This window comes from Anomalospiza imberbis, chromosome 12 (assembly GCF_031753505.1).
Source record: "Anomalospiza imberbis isolate Cuckoo-Finch-1a 21T00152 chromosome 12, ASM3175350v1, whole genome shotgun sequence".
Taxonomy (NCBI): domain Eukaryota; kingdom Metazoa; phylum Chordata; class Aves; order Passeriformes; family Viduidae; genus Anomalospiza; species Anomalospiza imberbis.
Window position 1 is genome coordinate 19,142,466 of NC_089692.1, and position 17,831 is coordinate 19,160,296.

General features: G+C 45.7%; 1 protein-coding gene across 1 annotated transcript in view; it reads right to left on the reverse strand.

Moving 5' to 3' along the window:
• Nucleotides 1–17,404, reverse strand: part of ZCCHC14 (zinc finger CCHC-type containing 14) — a 46,620-nt gene extending 29,216 nt beyond the window's left edge. The window contains exons 1-2 of the mRNA XM_068203166.1: nt 16,541–17,404; nt 3,511–3,634 (exon numbers count right to left, since the gene is read on the reverse strand). Of these exons, the coding sequence (XP_068059267.1) occupies nt 3,511–3,634; nt 16,541–17,104 (688 nt within the window). The 5' untranslated portion in view covers nt 17,105–17,404. The remainder of the gene's footprint in view (nt 1–3,510; nt 3,635–16,540) is intronic.
• Between the last annotated feature and the right edge of the window lie 427 nt (nt 17,405–17,831).

A 17,831-nucleotide genomic window follows, 5' to 3' on the forward strand; every position in this document is an offset into this window, starting at 1 on the left:
TTTTGGAAAATATGCTGTGGTCACAGAGCATGTTTAATACATTGCTAAAATATGTCACATGCAGAGAGCAGGACTTGCCTCCACTGCTCTCCACCGAATGGCCAAATCCTTGGAACCTTACAGTAAAAGAGTAATTAACAACACCTCTGGAGCATGGAAAATTCCTATTGCTTTTTTGAACAAATAACCATAAGCTGATTTTTTCAGTCAGCTGTGATAACCAATAACTACTCTCTTTAGGGAGTTACCCCAACTCTACATCCACAGGCTTGTTAAAAATTAGCTCTGTGCACAGGGCTTCCCATGGGTCACACAGCTCCTCCTGAACTTTGGAATAAAAACAGAATTTCCCAAATTTCCCTTTGCTACCAGCAGAGGATTGCCTGCAAAATAAAATAGTGAAAAGCTATTTTAACTCATTACTTTTTAAAAGCACTTTCTACTGGTAAAGACTCAGGGGACAAAAAAATGCCCAACCTTTATTTGAATTTGTTTTGTTCAAATGGTGTTAAAACCATTATTAAAACCTGACTACATTCTAGGAACAGTGGGAAGAGGGACAGAAAGCAACACACCCCTCTTGGAATTTTAATTGTATGTAACCCAAGAATCTCTGTGTTTATCTCTGCTCTGCTTGACCAGTGAGATCTGTCAGTGCCTGAATACCTGTGAACAAGCCTGACTGCAGCTTCCAGCTCAACAGCCAAATCCTGAGAAGAGGGAAAGCCTCCACTTCCCAAAGTTACCTCCAGTTCAAACAATTCCTCGTCTGTGGAAACAGCTTTGAACAGCCCTAAATCACTGGTCAAAAGAGGAATAAAAAGCACAATTGACAGAGCATGTTACAATTGCTGGATTTCACAAGAGCTTCACGTCCTTCTGTCAGAACCCATCTGTATTTTTTTCTCAACTTGCACAGGGAAAATTTTTAAACTTTATTTTATAAAAGAAAAGCCCAGATAGAGCACAGATCCCCAAAATATTTATGTCAGCAGGCACAGAACTTCTCAGTGCCACAACTTTCACTGGGAAGCAATGTCCACCTGGTTTATCCCATTTTACCACAGATATGTACACAGGGACAAAGGGGTTTAGCCTGGACAAACAGCAGCAAAATATTGAAGAATTTTGATAAAAAAAACAAGAGTTTGCTGGTCACCACTCTCAACAACTTGGGTATTGCAGCACAGATCCAGCACTTGGGCTAGTGGAAGGTGTCCCTGCCCATGGAATTAGCCAATCTTTAAGGTCTGTTCCAATCCAAATAATTCCATAATTTATGATTTAATGCCTGACAATGCTCCCACAGCGAGCAGGGCCTCTGAGGTAAAAGCAAAGGTTGGTGCACTTCTCAGGCTGACACTCCTGTCATAAATTCATTTCCTGAGGCAGTACAATTCTGGTGAAATTACTCCCAGGTATCTGACAAGTCTGTGCATGAAGCTGTACAAACATTCCCAGCTCCCACTTCCAAGAGCACACACACTGCCACAGAGGATCCAGCAGAATGCTCCTCTCTTCCTGCCTCCCTCCCATGTAGGAACTCCAATATTTGATGCCAAAAGTGGCAGATTAAGGAAAACACAGTCACTGAGAGCTTTCAGATCCAAGCTACTACAACCCCAGTCACTGTTCAGCTGTGGAGAGTAAATTAAATTACTGACATGTCTCCAAATCAGGATTAAAACATTCCCTGGGTTAATACAAACTGTCTCTAATCCAGCTAAGCACAACAAATGCTGCACCTTTCTCATTTTTCTTTTCTTTCTCATGTTCCAGCTCCAGCCTTTTTAACTGAGACACTTCCAGCTCCAGGGCTTTGCCAGGAGAGGCATGATGACCTTGGGCAGCTCATTACTTCTGGGGAGAAATCCTGTCCTGTCAAGCTGTCTGAAACCAGGCTCACTAAAAAATAACAACATGAAAATCAAGCTTCCCGTGCTTTCATGACAATTTTATGTGCTCCATGTTAACAAGTTGGTGGGTCCTACTGAATTAAGAGTTGTGTTTGCTATGAAAATGAGGAATATAAGGCAGGAACAGTGGATTCAGGTGGCAAATAATCCTAAATTGCACTCCAAGCTGAAGAAACAGAACCCCAAGACATCAAGAATTCAACACTGCTGGCGAAGCAGAAAGCAGAATATCAGTATTTGTTCCACACCCCCTTTTCCCAACCATCACTGAGGCAGCCTGTAAATTAAACTGAACACGAGGCAGGTATTCCATAAGAGAAAAACAGATCAGAGCAAAACCTAATTAATTTTCACAGCATACCATGACTAATCTTAGCATATATGGTACTGGAATAGCAATCACTGAGTACAAATGAAAACAGTGTTGAACCCTGTCCTATTTTTAATCAGATGAAAGCCACAAACCCAGCCATGCTTCTGCTTAGTGCTGCGTTTTCTTCTACCCTGATGGTTTTTACAGCTGGAGAAATGGCTACTTGCAGCATTACTGTGCTGTAAAAAATGACTGCTCCTTCCACTTCTGGGATTACAGTGGAGTGTGTCACTGAAAAGGAGGGCTGGTGGAGGCAAGTCAACATTTCTTGGGACATTTAACCCTTTCTGAGCTGTATCAGATCCTCTGAGTGAAGACGTGCTTTGAAATCCTTGAATTTCTGTGATATCAAACTGTATTTGCAAAGTTTTGTAGGAAGCCAGTGGAGAACAAAACAGAACAAACTCTAAATAAAAAAAAAAAAAGATGGTGCCTGACAGTATTTTTAATGATATTTGAAGGCAACATATGAGGGCATATTTCCCCTGATGATTTCTGCCCTACAGGGCTCACAAAAGCTGTTTGAACAGCTCCCAGTTCAAAGACTTTCCTCATTTACCAGTGATTTTTTTTTTAATGCATCAAATAAAAACACTATTAGTCACATTTTAGCCTGGGCATTTTCATATTTGCAATGAGAGCCTGGAGTGTGGAAATGGAATAATTAACCCTGATTTGCTAAGGCCAGTTTTTAGCCAGGTCAGCATGCAATATAGCATTACAAAAACCAGATTTAATTTGTAAGAGAAAGGTGCAAGATCTCTCTCCTATCTTCCACTTCACTCAGTTTCCCACTTGGGAAAGCAAGAGAAAGGTGGAAGTGGCAGTCAAAACTGTTTAAATGTCTTTTCCCTTTGAGAAACACTCAACACCATATGCTTTATCCAAGAAATAACCTGCTGAGAGGTGGAATGTCCAAGATATCCACTCTTGGAGAACATTTCTTGAGAGCAAAGCTCTGGTATTTGAAAAGGAGGTATCTCAAAAAAACCTTCTTGCATATTTAAAAACCCAATGGAAAAATCAGGGTATTCCTCTCTCACTGGCCACTTCTCCCTGACACACTCACACTTCCTACAAACCCTTCTGTGGCTTCCTTTGCCCAACCCAGAAGTAAAGCAGCAAAATTCTGGCCTCCAATCCCAATGAAAATAAAGCTGAGCACCACCAAGGATGCGAGGTGGCTCCCCACTGGCAGCAGGCAGGAGGACAAGGACACACCTTTGGAGTGCTTCCCTGAAGGCCTCTTGGGTAATGACTCCTCCATGGAATGTGTGGATGTGTGGAGCACATTTTCCAAACTGTTACTGACACTGTTGATGGGGGTCTCCGACCTTGGAGTGACCTGGAAGGAAAAGTACAAAAATCCATTAAACGAAACGGAGGGAACACACAAACATCACACCTTCTCTGGAGTGAGGGATCCCCTGGGAAGGCACTCAGGAGAAGCTGGCTTCTCTGAGAGCTGAGGGTGTTACTCCTGATATTCCCCAAGTAACAGTTCAGGGAAGTGCTTTCAGTCAGCAGCTATTCACGAACTGAGATTATCTTGGCTAATCTAAAAAGCTACTTACAGCATAATTCTTTTTTAAACAATAGTCACCCAGCAGTCAATTGGAGAGAGATTACAAGACCTTTAACCTCTGCACACCACAGATTTTAACTTTTCCACAAGAAAACTGGGGAAAAGGGCTCTTGGAAAATGTCACTTTTATGTTATGACACTGTGCTGGTTTTGGGTGGGTTAGAGTTAATTTTCTCCACAGTAGCTGGTGTGAGGCTGCTTTGGATTTGTGCTGGAAGCTGTGGATAACTCAGGGATGTTTTGGTCACTGCTGAGCAGGGCTGACACAACCGAGGCCTTTTTGGGTCCTTATCCCACCCCACCAGCACAGAGGCTGGGGGGGCACAAGGATGTGGGACAGGCCACGAGGATTTGGGACGGGGCACCACGGTTTTGGGGACGGGGCAGCCAGCTGAGCACAGCCAGCTGAGCACAGCTGGTCCAAGAGATATTCCAGGCCTGTGGCATCATGCTCAGTATGGAAAGCTGGGGGAAGAAGGAAGCAGGGGACCTTCAGTGACCCCAGTACTCTTCCATGATCCATGAGGTTCCCTGGGATGGCCAAACTCTGCCCATCCATGGGGAACTGATTCCTTTGCTTTGCTTGCATGTGTGGTTTTTGTTTTCCCTGTTAAATTGTCTTTATCCTAAGCCAGGAGTTCCCTCTGTTTCACTCCTCCCACTGTCTCCCATCCTGATGCCAGGGGAGCAGAAGTGGCCCCATGGGGCTCCATTACCTCTCCAGGGAGGAGACTCAAGGCATTCCCAAGCATTTCCACAACAGATTGCAATGAAAAATTTTTAGCATCACCTTGATTTTCTTGTCTTTGCCATTTAATAACCTGTCATGATCATATTTCAATGGAAACTTCTACACTAACAATCCCCAAGTAGAAGTTTGAAGCATCAAAACAACAAAGGGTTTAAGAACCTTGAAGAGGAAAAGATGCTTTAAAGAGGGAGTTCAGACCAACAAAAACACTCCCAGTAACTACTCAGAGTAACTGTGTGACTTGAAATTCAATTGTTACATCTGGAATCAACCTGAGCTGTTGGTTAGGGAGAGCTGTAATTAGAATTCCACATGGATTTTTAGCCTGGCGCAAATCACAGGAGAAAATGTGCATCTTGCCACAACAAAATTAGTTCTCCTTCACTCAGGTAACTCAAAACCAGCAGCTCCAGGTCCCTGAAAGGGAAAAGGCTCCCTCAGACCCTGCTAACTTGACACAGTGCCCTGAGCTGGGACAATTTCTGTAGAAAACAATACTTTGCACCCCCTCCCATTCCACGTTGCCGTCAGTCAGCACACACAATGCACATCAGAAATAGCACAGCCCCACTCCATACAATTACCTATTGTAAGCTCCATTTTAAGACTGACATTTATAGATTTATACACACTTTAAGGCAGTAGAACAAGTGAAAGGCTCTGTATACTTGACATCCATAAAAAAGCTTCTATGGGTAAAGAAATCAATCCAGAATGGCAGATGAGTGTCAGGAAAAAAGGAGGGCTACAGGTAGCTGCTTTCCTTTTCAGCACATCTTGACAAAAAAATAAAGTTTATTTTACATATAAAAATACAAAAGTATTATATTTATCGAATTATACACTGTTTCTTCAGCGCAGCTTCCCACCAATAACAAAACTTAACACCAAGCTTTCCCTCAGACCATTAAATCATTAAACTCCCAGCTTGGCAGGAGGGTGGGGAAGAGTTTAAATTTCCTTTGCCAAAGTCAGTCTTTAGCTGAGCTTATCTCACACAGCCTCTCTCCTGGAGCTCATTAAACTCTCCCTCCAGCCCAGGGCTGCTGGGAGGAAGTTCCAGAGGGCTGAGCACCATCCTCCTGGCAAAGGGACAGCGCAGAGGAGCAAGCTGGGAAAACAGCTCCGGCAGGGCTGCGTTATCCTGGACAACCAGGTTCCAAATATTCAGAATAATCAGAAATATAAACACTCAGAATGATTGAAGCCGAGTCAGAGCAGCCACACAGCTCCAGAAAACCTCTGCACAAGCAGTTTGTTACAATTTATTGCCTCTTATCTTGTATTCCCTCCTCTCCACTCTCCTTACAACAAGCATCGCGTGCAGCTTATAATTTGCATTTTGTTTATACATAACCTCCATTTTTTTTCCATAAAGATTTAATTTTCCTAGACTTGCTAAGGATTAATTTAGCCCATATGTCTTGTCTGCCTGAGCTCATACTATCTGATCCCGTCGCACATCAAAGCAGTTCCAAATTGGCCTAGAAAAATCACAAAGCACTGATTAGTTCCAAATGGAGCACTTTGTTAGGGAGCTGAATGGTGTTAGAACCACTGAATCCCACTGCTTAAAGCTTCCATTCCAAATTCTGAAATAATTTTTTCCACTGACTTAAACATCACGATACTGCAACGGTTTGGATTTGTTTAGGGAAAGTGAAATAATGAAAAGTGGTTTGCAAATCAAAGTTCCAAAATAGTAACAGCATTTTTTTAATCCTTCTTTCTTTTTTTTATTACTTGTGGCCAAGCCAAACAGAGGAACAATAACCCATCAGCTCAGAACTGCAGGAGATATTGTCCTGGGAGGGTTGGGAGAAACACTGAGAAAAGCTTTACAGGAAGGACCTGTCCAAATTCAGCTGCAGAAATTCAGCATCAAGTAAATTCGGGAAGGAGAGTTCTCCATATCTGAACACTCCTGAAATCCCTGGTTTAGGCTCAGCACAAACAGCTACTCAGGAAAAACTGGATTTGGAATAAAGAATGAGGCATTCCACGGAGATAAGGGTTCAGAGAAGCAGGGAGCAAATTGCTTTGGACCTTTTAGAAGCTGTAACATCTCTGAGAAAGCCAAGATGCCATTAAAGAATAAACATCTGCAGCTCCAGAACTGTTCAAGGCTTGTTTTCTGAGGCACTAACAGGCCACAGTGAAGATGGATAAATTGGCATCACAGGAACCAGGAATGTTCAGGCCATACATCATAACAAACCACAGGAGTGACATTTTATAAATGCAGGAAGAAACCCCATGAATCATTCAAGGTCTAAGAAAGAACAGTATTAGACCTTTGAATAAAAGACTGGATTTTTCTACAGAAATTACTCGAGAACATCAGCAGAAACAGTCCATAAAGAGCAACCAAAACTAGCAGCAAGCCCAGAGTTAAATATTCTGCCTGGTTTTACCCCCAGCACAGCATTTCCAGGAAGAAGGAAAACCATCTGATGCACCTCTCCATAGTTTCACTGCATTGCTAAGGAATTCCTTCCACACCACCGTGGCCTGAAGCCTCCTTCAATGCCTCTAAAACCTGCAAGTGTGTGTAGAAAAGATCCCTAAAATCATTTTTACTCCACTCTAATGGTTGATCTTTGATTGGAGCAAGCTGGTCTAGAGGAAGGTGCTCCTGTCCAAGGCTGGGGCTTGGAATGAGATGAGCTTTAAGGTCTCTCCCAACCTTGATGATCCTGGGATCCTTTGATCTGCTCCCTCCACAGCAAAGCATCTGGCTCACAGATGCACTTCTGATTTTCCAGATGCAAACCCTGCTGCCTCCTGCATTTCAAGTTAAAGGCAGAATTGAAAATAACAAAGAAAATTGATCACTGCTTAGTGACTGAGGCTCAGAGTGAATTCTTCTCTACCTCACTCCTCATTGTAATGATGACAGGATCAAAATTGGTATCAGCTACCGAGAAGTGGATCCTTCCCAACACAGACTATTCAGAAGGATCACTAAATGCTGCCCTGGAGTTCTCCACCCCCAGGAGTTACCAGGAAGAGAAACAATTGCTTTGACCCATGTGCAATGACAAACATGCCAAGGGAACAGAATTCCTTGCTAGAATTTTGCCATTATCACATTTTTCCCATTTTCACCTGTCATCATCCAAACCCAACCTTTTTTCCCCCAGAAGGTTGGTCTTGATGATCTCCAAGGTCTTTTCCAACCTAGTTAATTCTGTGATTTTCTTCTTCCCAGCACCAGAGAGCTCCTAACAGGTTCAGATCTCCTTGGGACAGCAAAAGCAGCTCTAGAAGCTCTCCTAAGCTCTCAATCCATTAAAAAGCACACAGGAAAATAAACCCAGGTGCTTCCCACAGGTGGTGCTGCTCTTTCAGCCACTGCTGCCTGAAGTGGCTCTGTCCCAGGCAGTGGGAGTCACTATGGAAAATGGGAAGTCTGGGAAGCTGGGTAACTGTTAGCTTTGCTAACACTAAATACAGCAAAGTCTTTCATAAAAATAACAGGACTGATAGGAATCAAACTTAATGTGGCCAGAGTTTTACCAAAACAGCAATTATCTGTTCCTTTGAAAAATAAACAGGGTACAGAAAATACATGGTTTAATAGCAAAGTATTTGCTGACTTAGTTTGAAGTGGAGCCAAAAATACTAAAAAAAAAAAAAAAAAAAAAAAAAAAAAAATTAAAAAATCATCAACAGAGCCACTACCCAAAGTACCATGGACAAATGGAACAATGATAACAATGATACAAGATCTGAGGAAGCAAAATATGGATTTCTATACTTGGTTAGGTAAGAAACTTAGGTCATTTATTACACAGGAAAAGCAAACAATATATAGCAGTAATGACTGAGTTAAGTGAGGTCCTGGAGCTCCAAGCCACACAAACACATTCTCCCATTGATCACACAGGAAAACTTTCCCATGTTTTCAACAATGGCCAATGATAATTTCAGAGTCACACAGAGAAATGCTTCTGTCCATACTGGCTTTTGAATTCTCCTTTAAAAAAGGGGTTTTTAGCCATAAATGCCCTCCAGGAATAGGTAACATGTATGAGTGAGTTCAGGAATTGGAACAGTGACTCCAGGGGGTAAAAACCACTCAACTCCTGTCCTGCCAGGTTCATATTACTGAGTATTAACAGCAGCTTATTTGAGGTTAACACCGAGGTCTTTAACATGGTGCAATCCTGTTGGCAACAATGCTCCAGGAGAAGTTCGATGGCAAGGACACGGCCCCTGCAAGCTCAGGCTGATTCCCACCAAAGGCACAAGCCCAGGTTTTTAAGTAATCTGAATAAAAATGCATTGCTGACACTCAGCTGTCAGTCTGACACCACATGATTGTTCATCAGGCTAAATCCAAGCTGGAGACAAGAGCAAGTAACGCAGGGATGTGGAATTCCAAATGCACTGAGACAAGCCCAGGAGGGGCAGGACTGAGCCAACACCATCCTCTTGGTAGTTAACAAGGCAGTCTTGTGAAACCACTGCCTCAGGCACCAGTCCTGCATTTCCTCACATATCCAAACACCTGACTGCTCTCCCACCAGGAGAAGAAAATTCCAACCTTCTCCTTTGAAAGATTCAGGCTCTTCCATGAGGATGTCTAAGAAGTGCTCACAAACACCCCCCACTTTCCACATACCCAGTAAAGTGCTCACCACTTAAATTTACACATATTTAGTTGCTTTGTTGGACTGGGACGTGGATGCAGATGGAAGTGTTTGGTTTGTGTAAAAATTCAAGTGGTTCCAACAGTCCAAATAAGCTGTAAGAGCCAGGTGCCTCCATGTTTCAACAGCTACAAAATACACCTTTTCTCCTAGAGGAGGAACACAAAGGGTGAAGAGGCAATTCACAGGGAAATGGGATAATGGATAATTGATCAGATGGTTTTGTCCTGGGAGACTCTCTGGAATGAAATGAGGCATGTGGTACTTAAACACCACAGGACAATCACACACCTGCTCCAAGGCTCCTCATGAATTCAGGAGAACAGATGGACAAAATAAGTCTGGGCTGGATTTTATAGACTAATTTCCACTAAAACCCCTTTGCTTAAAGAATGGTGAACATTGTTAATAATAGGAACATAAATCTACCATAGAAGTGTTGGACTCATCAAATCTGAATTTTACAAACTGATCATTCAAACCACCTCAAAATCAAAACAAATCCCTGCTTCTCAGCAGACCTTGGGACAGACACTGCTGCTCTACAGCCCAGCACTGATGTACAAACCTGATCCTGTTTCTTCACTTGATGCCACCAAAAGCCAACCACCCCTGTCTCTTCTGCAACCACTCACAAAGAAATTATCTGACAGGTCACAAATCCACTGAATTCTATCTCTCCCTCCTTCCCCTCCTCAATATTCACTTAAGAAATGGCTTGAGTGTAATAAAACTACTCAGAATCATGGAAGCACAGAGTCATTAAGGTTGGAAAAGACCTCTGAGACACCAAGTCCAACCATGATCACCACTAAACCATATCCCCCAGTGCCACATTCACACATTTTCTGAGCACTTCCTCAGATGGTGATTCCACCACTTTCCTGGGCAGCCCATTCCAATGCCTGAACACCCTTTCAATGAAGAAAATTCTCCTAATATCCAGCCTAAACCTCCCCAGGATCAGCCTCAGGCTGTTCCCTCTCCTCCTGTTCTCTGGGAGCAGACCCCAACCCCCCTGGCTGTCCCCTCCTGTCAGGAGTTGTGCAGAGCCACAAGGTCCCCCGGAGCCTCCTCTTCTCCAGGCTGAGCCCCTTTCCAGCTCCCTCAGCTTCTCCTGGGGCTCCAGACCCTTCCCAGTTCCATTCCCTTCCCTGGACACCCTCCAGCCTCTCAATGTCCTTCTTTCTTCCACTTATGGTGATAAAAGAAGGGAGCATACGAGAAGAATTCATAATACACATGAAAAGTGTTCACTTTCACTATTTATCATCAGGAGTTGGCAGGTCTGTAATTAAAATTAAGACCTTGCTCTTAAGTAACTGATCTGATTATTTCTGGATCACTTCAGCTATTCACAAAACCCCTTTAACTCTGTAATAGCCTGAACACTTGTTAAAAGGTTTATCCCTCCCAATGCTGATTATTGGATAATTATCCCAATGGAATCAATGGGAAAATTCTGGTTCAGCATGAGGCAAGAGCGAGGAATTTAGAAGTCTGCTCATCACAAACCCCATGCAAAGCAACACAGATCTGAACCATAGCAACATCCTTTTGCTTGAATTAATACCTATTTCAAATCTCAGGAGAAACAGCTTCAATTCAACTGGCTCCAAGACTGAAGTCAAATTCGAGTAGAAGTATGACAATGGCTCTTGTTTCCACAGACAAATTAGATCTAGCATTTCTATAATAAAATTCTGTGGGCTCTGAGAATCTTATCTATGTTCTTGGGACTATATTTGCTTTTCTTATGGATAAAAGGCACTCCAGAGCAAATAAATGGAGAGTGGAGTATTTGAATATTAAAGATGACAGAAGAATCCCAGCTCTGCCCTGCCAGGAAGAGGCAGGGCTGTACCTACTGTCACTGAAGGTGACAGGACCCCTGTTTTAGCAACTCAAACATTTACAAAGCCACTAAACCAAATGGTTAAACACTTCCAAACAAGGCTGCTGTTCAGCACCTTTGAAGTCAGCCCCTGGAATGCCTGTGAGGTGTGGTTAACTTCTGCTGGCTCTGCCTCTCCACTCTGGACTTCTGCAAGATCTGCTCCAGCTCATGGACTGATTCCATAAAAACAGTTTGGATCTGGTACAGTCCAAAGCATCCAACACCTTCCAACAGGAATCTTTATCCCACAAGAATGAGGCTCACTTCAGTGTTGCTTCACTGACAATTAACAGTTCTGAGGAAAATAGTAGAAAAAAAGAGTAAACTAAAAAAGTGAAGTGGAATCCACTCTGAAAACAAAAACTTCATTCAGCCCGTGCAAAAATAAATGGGAAAACAGTTCATGGAAAAAACATCATCATTATTAGCTCACCACACATTTTTTTGGCTGCTCTGCTCCTGATGTTTGGGTGCACAGTGCATCTCCCAAGCAAACTCGTTTAGGTTCCTAAATTCAAGTTCATCATGTAACATACAATTAGGCAAAGCGAATTTGGTGCTAATTGATATTGTTACTGCCATTGTGTTGCAGGGATTCCTTTACATGTAAAGCTCATTTCTGAAAATATTGCAGGTTTGAGACTGAACCATTTGATCACATTTCAAATGAAATCATGAGTCAGAAAAGAGCCAGAAGGGGAAGCCTCACATTTTTAAAGTGGAATATCAAGAGGTGTGTGCAATCCATGTTGCCTGGAGTACCCAAAATTCTCAAAGGACATGCAAAAGACATGTAGGGCTTGGCAATGTCACCAGCTGGAAGCTACAAGACCTGTCTCTACAGCTCCTGAGGTTGGATTCATGTGGTTTGGAAAGTGAGATCATTCCGAGATAGCAACTCCTGATACCAGTGAGTAAACACTAATCCCAGCCAGCAACTGCTCTCAACATGGTCATCTGCTGAATCCATGAAATACCCTCAAAGAGGCTAAAAATTAAGTTTGTCATGATTTATTCTATCCCTACAAAGCGCAAAAAAAGCCATAAAGCAGCTGACATAGATCACTTAATAGCTGCACTGCTGTCTCTGTGAGGGCTTGACGACTCAGTTTCAACCCAGCAAGTGATGGTTTTTTATAACTCATCACTCCATTGGTGAAATAAAAATATCAGAATATTTCTCAATGGAGTTATGTCCATTCATGCTCCTGAGGCATCAGTGCAGACAGGTGAAAGTGTTTGAAATGGATCCCTCAGAGCAGCTCCATAGCTCTCAATATACAGCCTTGAGTTCTTTGGAAGTTTTAGAGGAGCCTATGGAATTAGCATGAGTGAAAAATAGTACCTTATGCTATAAACTTGAAATAGCCATTGGTGCAGTATTTGGAAGCTGACTGGGCAAGAACCCTCCTTCCCATTCACAAGATACCAGCCCGAAACAACCACATAACTATGGGGTCACTGCCCCTTATTTCACTTCAGCTGCAAACAAACTGCATTCAGGGTGACTATTTCTGACCCCGGCTCTGCAGCTAAACCCCCAACCAAATCAGAATCATCATGACAGAATCATGGAATGGTTTGGGTGGAAGGGACCTTAAAGCTCATCTCATTCCAGCCCCTGCTACGGTTGCTCCAAGCTCTGTCTAACCTGGCTTTGGACACTTCCAGGGACCCAGGGGCAGCCACAGCTTCTCTGGGCAGCCTGTGCCAGGGCCTCCCCACCCTCAGAGCCAAGAATTCCTTCCTAATATCTGATCTAAACCTACAGCTCATCACCCTGACTGCACTGAAGAGCTCTTGTCAGAGCAGAGCAGGTGCTGAGTACCCAAAGCATTCTCTTATTTCCCTGGTTTTACAGCACGATCTCAATGAGGAGATGAAACAACTCCAGGAAACAGAGTGACAGATTCATGAGCAACTTCCCTAGCTCTGAAGTTCTGTCCTTAGAGCTACTGACAGTATAGTTCTTGAAAGGGAAAGTCCATGCAGAGATTCATATTACGATGTCCAGCATCCATGTAGGTCACAGAATTCAAGTTCAGATTTGTGTTTCCATCTGCCATCCACCCTAGCAGAGAATCACTGAGCTTGGAAAAGACCTCCAAGGTGATCAAGCCCGACCTGTGACTAATCCCCACCTTGTCCCCAGCCCAGAGCTCTGAGTGCCACCTCCAGGAATTCCCAGGACACCTCCAGGGATGGGCGCTCCAGCCCTCCCTGGGCAGTTCCAATCCCTGACCCCCCTTTCCACGGGGAAATTCCTGCTGCTGTCCACCCTGAGCCTGCCCTGGCCCAGCCTGAGGCCGTTCCCTCTCCTCCTGTCCCTGTTCCCTGGAGCAGAGCCTGATGCCCCCGGCTGTCCCCTCCTGTCAGGAGCTGTGCAGAGCCAGGAGGGATTGCTGGGATGTCTTGGGCAGCACCAGGAGCTGGATTCAGTGATCTCTGTGGGATCCTTCCAGCTCAGGATATTCTGTGATTCCATCCTCACACACTCCAATGCAATGTTAGAGAGGGCAGCATTTTCCCTCCTGTTCATAAAACACTCATTTTATATCATCAGGTAGAAACCATCAATCTAATAATTACTGACCTACTTAAAGCTAGCCACAGCCACCTTCTCCTGCAAAGTTAAGGTTCTGATAAGACAAGAAGCATCTGAAAAAGCACAAAAAAAATATATGGGCAGCTGTTTTAAGCCTCCTCATAGTCAGCAACTGCAGGCAGTAAAAGGAAACAGCAAAAAGCAGTTTGCATCACTGACCACCTTCAGCTGTGTTCACCTAGCCCAAAGCAACTTGAGGAATCATGAACTATTTACAGTAAATTTGTATCAGCTGTTCAGTCTCTTCACTGCTAAACACAATCTGATTTTGAGATATTTCACTGTTAAATGTGAAAGAGGAGATGGAAAAAGGATTGCAAGGTCCAATCCTGTGGAAAAAGTTATAGCTAATGTCAGGTTGGGGCATGTTTTAATAGGGCTGGCTAAGCAGAAGCAGCACATTCCCATTTGTTTCTGCAAGGAGAACAAAGAGCGCTGCTCAGATTTCTGCTGCATCTCTCTGACTAAAGAAGCTAACCAGAAATCAGAAATTTTAACAGTAAGACAGGTGAAGTTACACAAGAGTTACACCCTATTCCCACTCTCCCAAGGGGGAGGCTGAGGATAATTCAGCCAGCTCACAACCAGCTCCCTGTTTGCAACCCATCTCACATCCACACCATCCCAGCTTCCCGAAGTTCTTCAGGACCTCAAATGGTGAGCATTTCTCCAGTTCCTTGAGGACGAGCTCAGAGAGGAGCAGAATTCCCACATTTAACACCCAGCTTCCAGCACCAGCTCAGCATGGCTAACCCTGGAGTAAAGCAACAGGAGCCAGGGGAAAGTGCTGGCACCAGGGAGGGAATTCTCCTCCAATTCCAAGCAGGAAGAGCACCAGCCCAGGGCATTCACTTTGTCTCCATATCCACATTGTTTTTTTCTAGGTGATGTTACAGCACAAGGATTGTCACAACATCACTTGGTAACACCTCAAGGACTCGGTGTTGGAATTTATTTGTGCATATCTAAACAGGGCTGAATGGAGAAAGAGATTGTTTTTTCCACTTGCTTCATCCAACTCTTGGTTTAAGCCAACTGCTTACTCTAAAAGTAACAGAATCAGAATCATCCAGTCAAGAACAACAACAAAAAAATAATCTTAAGGAAATCTGCATCACTTCAAACAAAATGCACATTCAGAGACTGAGAAGGCAAAACCACCTTTGTGTTCCCTCTCACTACTCTGTACTTAGCAACCAAGATTCTTCAACACAGAATCTATAAAAATGTGCTTTTCAAAGAGACAACCCTTCAGTGAGCTCAGAAGAAAAGAAAAATCAAACGATCCTGCCTGCCTTATTCCTGGCAGGAAAAATGGCAGGATGGATTCTCCGTCCATCTTAGATTGACATAAATAGTGCCGGAGTTTTTCAGCTCCATAAATCCTGCAGCTCAGAAAAAAGACTCTCAAAAAACCTTCCTGCCTAACTGATTTCATCTTTTTTTTTTTTTAATTTGTCTTATTTTGGGGGAACTTGGATATGATTTACAGTGTTTCCTTTCCAACTCAGGGTCGCTGCATCATTTGAATAAGAGAAGCTGCAAGTAGTTAAGTATCTGAAAATAAGCTTTTTTCTGATTTGAATTATACCCTTCTACATCCTGTGTGAAATGTTCTTTCCAGCTATATTTTATCCACATGGAGGTTTCAGCTGAATGAAGAGGCTCTCCCATGCCTTGTTCTTTTCCCCCTTACTACAGGAGATTAGGAACAAGACAGAAAGGGAAGAATAAGAAAAAAAATATGAAGCTGAACACATCTCAATTCTACAAAGCAGAGGTCTTTAAAGAAAGATGAAATTGGAAGGGAATTTGTATTCAGGGGAAGACTGTGCACAGATTTCTGTCTCAGTCTGGAATTCAGCACTCAGTGAAATCTCTACTGAGCCCTGAGAAACAGCTTTATTTAGAATTTTACTCCAATACAGGGGTTTTCACAGCTTTTAGGTATTCGCCACCTTTCCCAAGAGCAGGGTAACACATCATCCACTCATCCTCAAAGGCTGCAGTCTGTTAACTTCTCACAAGCACCCTCTAAGCTGATGCTTAGATTGAACTTTCAAGCGGGTTAGAATCTGGCAGAAAGACACTTGGACTTCCTGATTTGTAGCGGGCTGAGAGCAATTAAGCAGTCACATATCTAATGACTTGCAGCACATCTTAAAACGCTCCTGTCTGGCCTAACTGCTGGCAACTGAATGAAAGAACAGCAAGTTAATGACGGTGAACCCCGACACCAGGATCAATACCCGAGGGATGCAGAGTGACAGAAAACGACAACATTTCTTTCAGCTCAACACCAGCAACTCCAAATGTTTGCCATCACATCCGTCTAAACAAAACCCAGTCTCACCAAGATGCTTTGGGCACTGGACAGCTACTCCTCCTTTCCAACTTTTTTCCAGGGGGAACTTTCAAACAGATGCTTTTATCTAGAGATGCTTTTATTCCCCTCCCTAAACCCCCGGTTTTCCATGCAGCTGGCAGGACTGCTCTCAGAGCAGATGCTCTGAGAAGCAATCAGGGAATGCTTATATTGCTGCTGTTGATCTGCTCGCGAACCCCTTCTCATTTAAATGTCACAAGCTCGTAAAAACTCCATCCATCCTCTCCCTGTGCCCTCAGCTGACCACCCCCATCATCATCCAACCGCCTCCCTCTGTAGCTGCCATTTACCACCGTGCTAAAGCACGGTTCAAAATGAGAGCCGAGCACACAGCCCGGTGCCATTCCAGCGCGCAAAAAGCAGGATACCCACCTTATGGCAGCCAGGATAGGTTGCCATGGTGTTGAGGGTAGAGCTGCTGGGATTCTTGCTGGTGCTGGCCATGAGACTCTGGATCTGGGTGAGCTCCTGCCTCAGCACCTGCTTCTGGTGGAAGCTGAACGCCGGGTGGTTGGATGCCATGGTGAAGAGCAACAGGAACTCATCCCCCGTGCGGCCCTCGTTGAGCTGCAGCCCGTAGTTGTTGATGACCGAGTCGATGTGGGTGAGGGTGCGGAACAGCACCCCGGCGGCCTCGCGGTGGGCAGAGCCGAGCAGGGCGAGGGACACCAGGAGTTTGCTGCGCACCACCTCGTCCGTCAGGTTGGTGAGGCTGCCCAGGTCGGCGGGGTTGTTGGCCTTGATCTCGGAGTCGCGCAGGGAGTGATAATCCTTGCGGGCCAGGTCCTCCAGGCAGGCGCCCAGGAAGCGCAGCTCCAGCGGGATGCACAGGTCCAGGAGGCCGCACAGGAACTCCACGCGCTGCGGGGAGGGCAGCTCGGAGAACCAGCGGTACACGCCGTCCCGCTGCAGCCGCGGGCACCGCTTCTCCACCATGGTGCCCCGCGCCGAGCACGCCCCGGCCGGGGCTCGCACACCCGGCCTGGGGCAACCCCGGGCGGGCAGGGCCGGGCCGGGCCCCGCTGAGGGCGGCGCAGGCCCGAGCGCTGAGGCGCGGCCTGGCCGCGGGGTCCCCGCCCGCCGGCGGCCCCGAGGAGGCCGCTGCGCTCCCGTTCCTCCCTCACGGGGCGGCTCCTCCGTCCCTCCGGCGGGCGCCTGGTGCCTCCATCCCCCGGCCCCGCCGGGGCCGCCCCGCCGCCGCGACCGCGGGAAATAATCCCTCCCGGGCGGAGGGGCACGGAGCGGCGCGCACACCCCGCCGGCCGCTGCGCGCAGGCGGAGGGATCCCGCGGTGAGGAGGCTCGGCCGCGAGCGGAGCGGGAGGAACAGGGAGCGACGGGCGCCTTCGCTCCCGGCCTGACCCCGCGGCGCGACACGCCCCCCGCGCCGCTGATTGGCCGAGCCGCCAGCCCGCCCGTGGCGATTGGCTGCGGCCGCTTCTCCCCGCCCCCTTCCGCGCTCTCCGGAGCGGGGTCTCGGGGGCTTGTCAATCCTCCCGGTTTAGCCCCGCCCCTGTCGCTGATTGGTCGAGGAGGCGTTAAATAGGAGAGGGGCGGGAAGGGGCGCCTTTTGTGTGCGGCCGCCCGTGGGTGCGGAGGGGCCGCGGCTGCGGCCGGCGCTGCCGCGGGGGGCTCTGAGGGGCGCTGACCCCGCTCTGGGCACA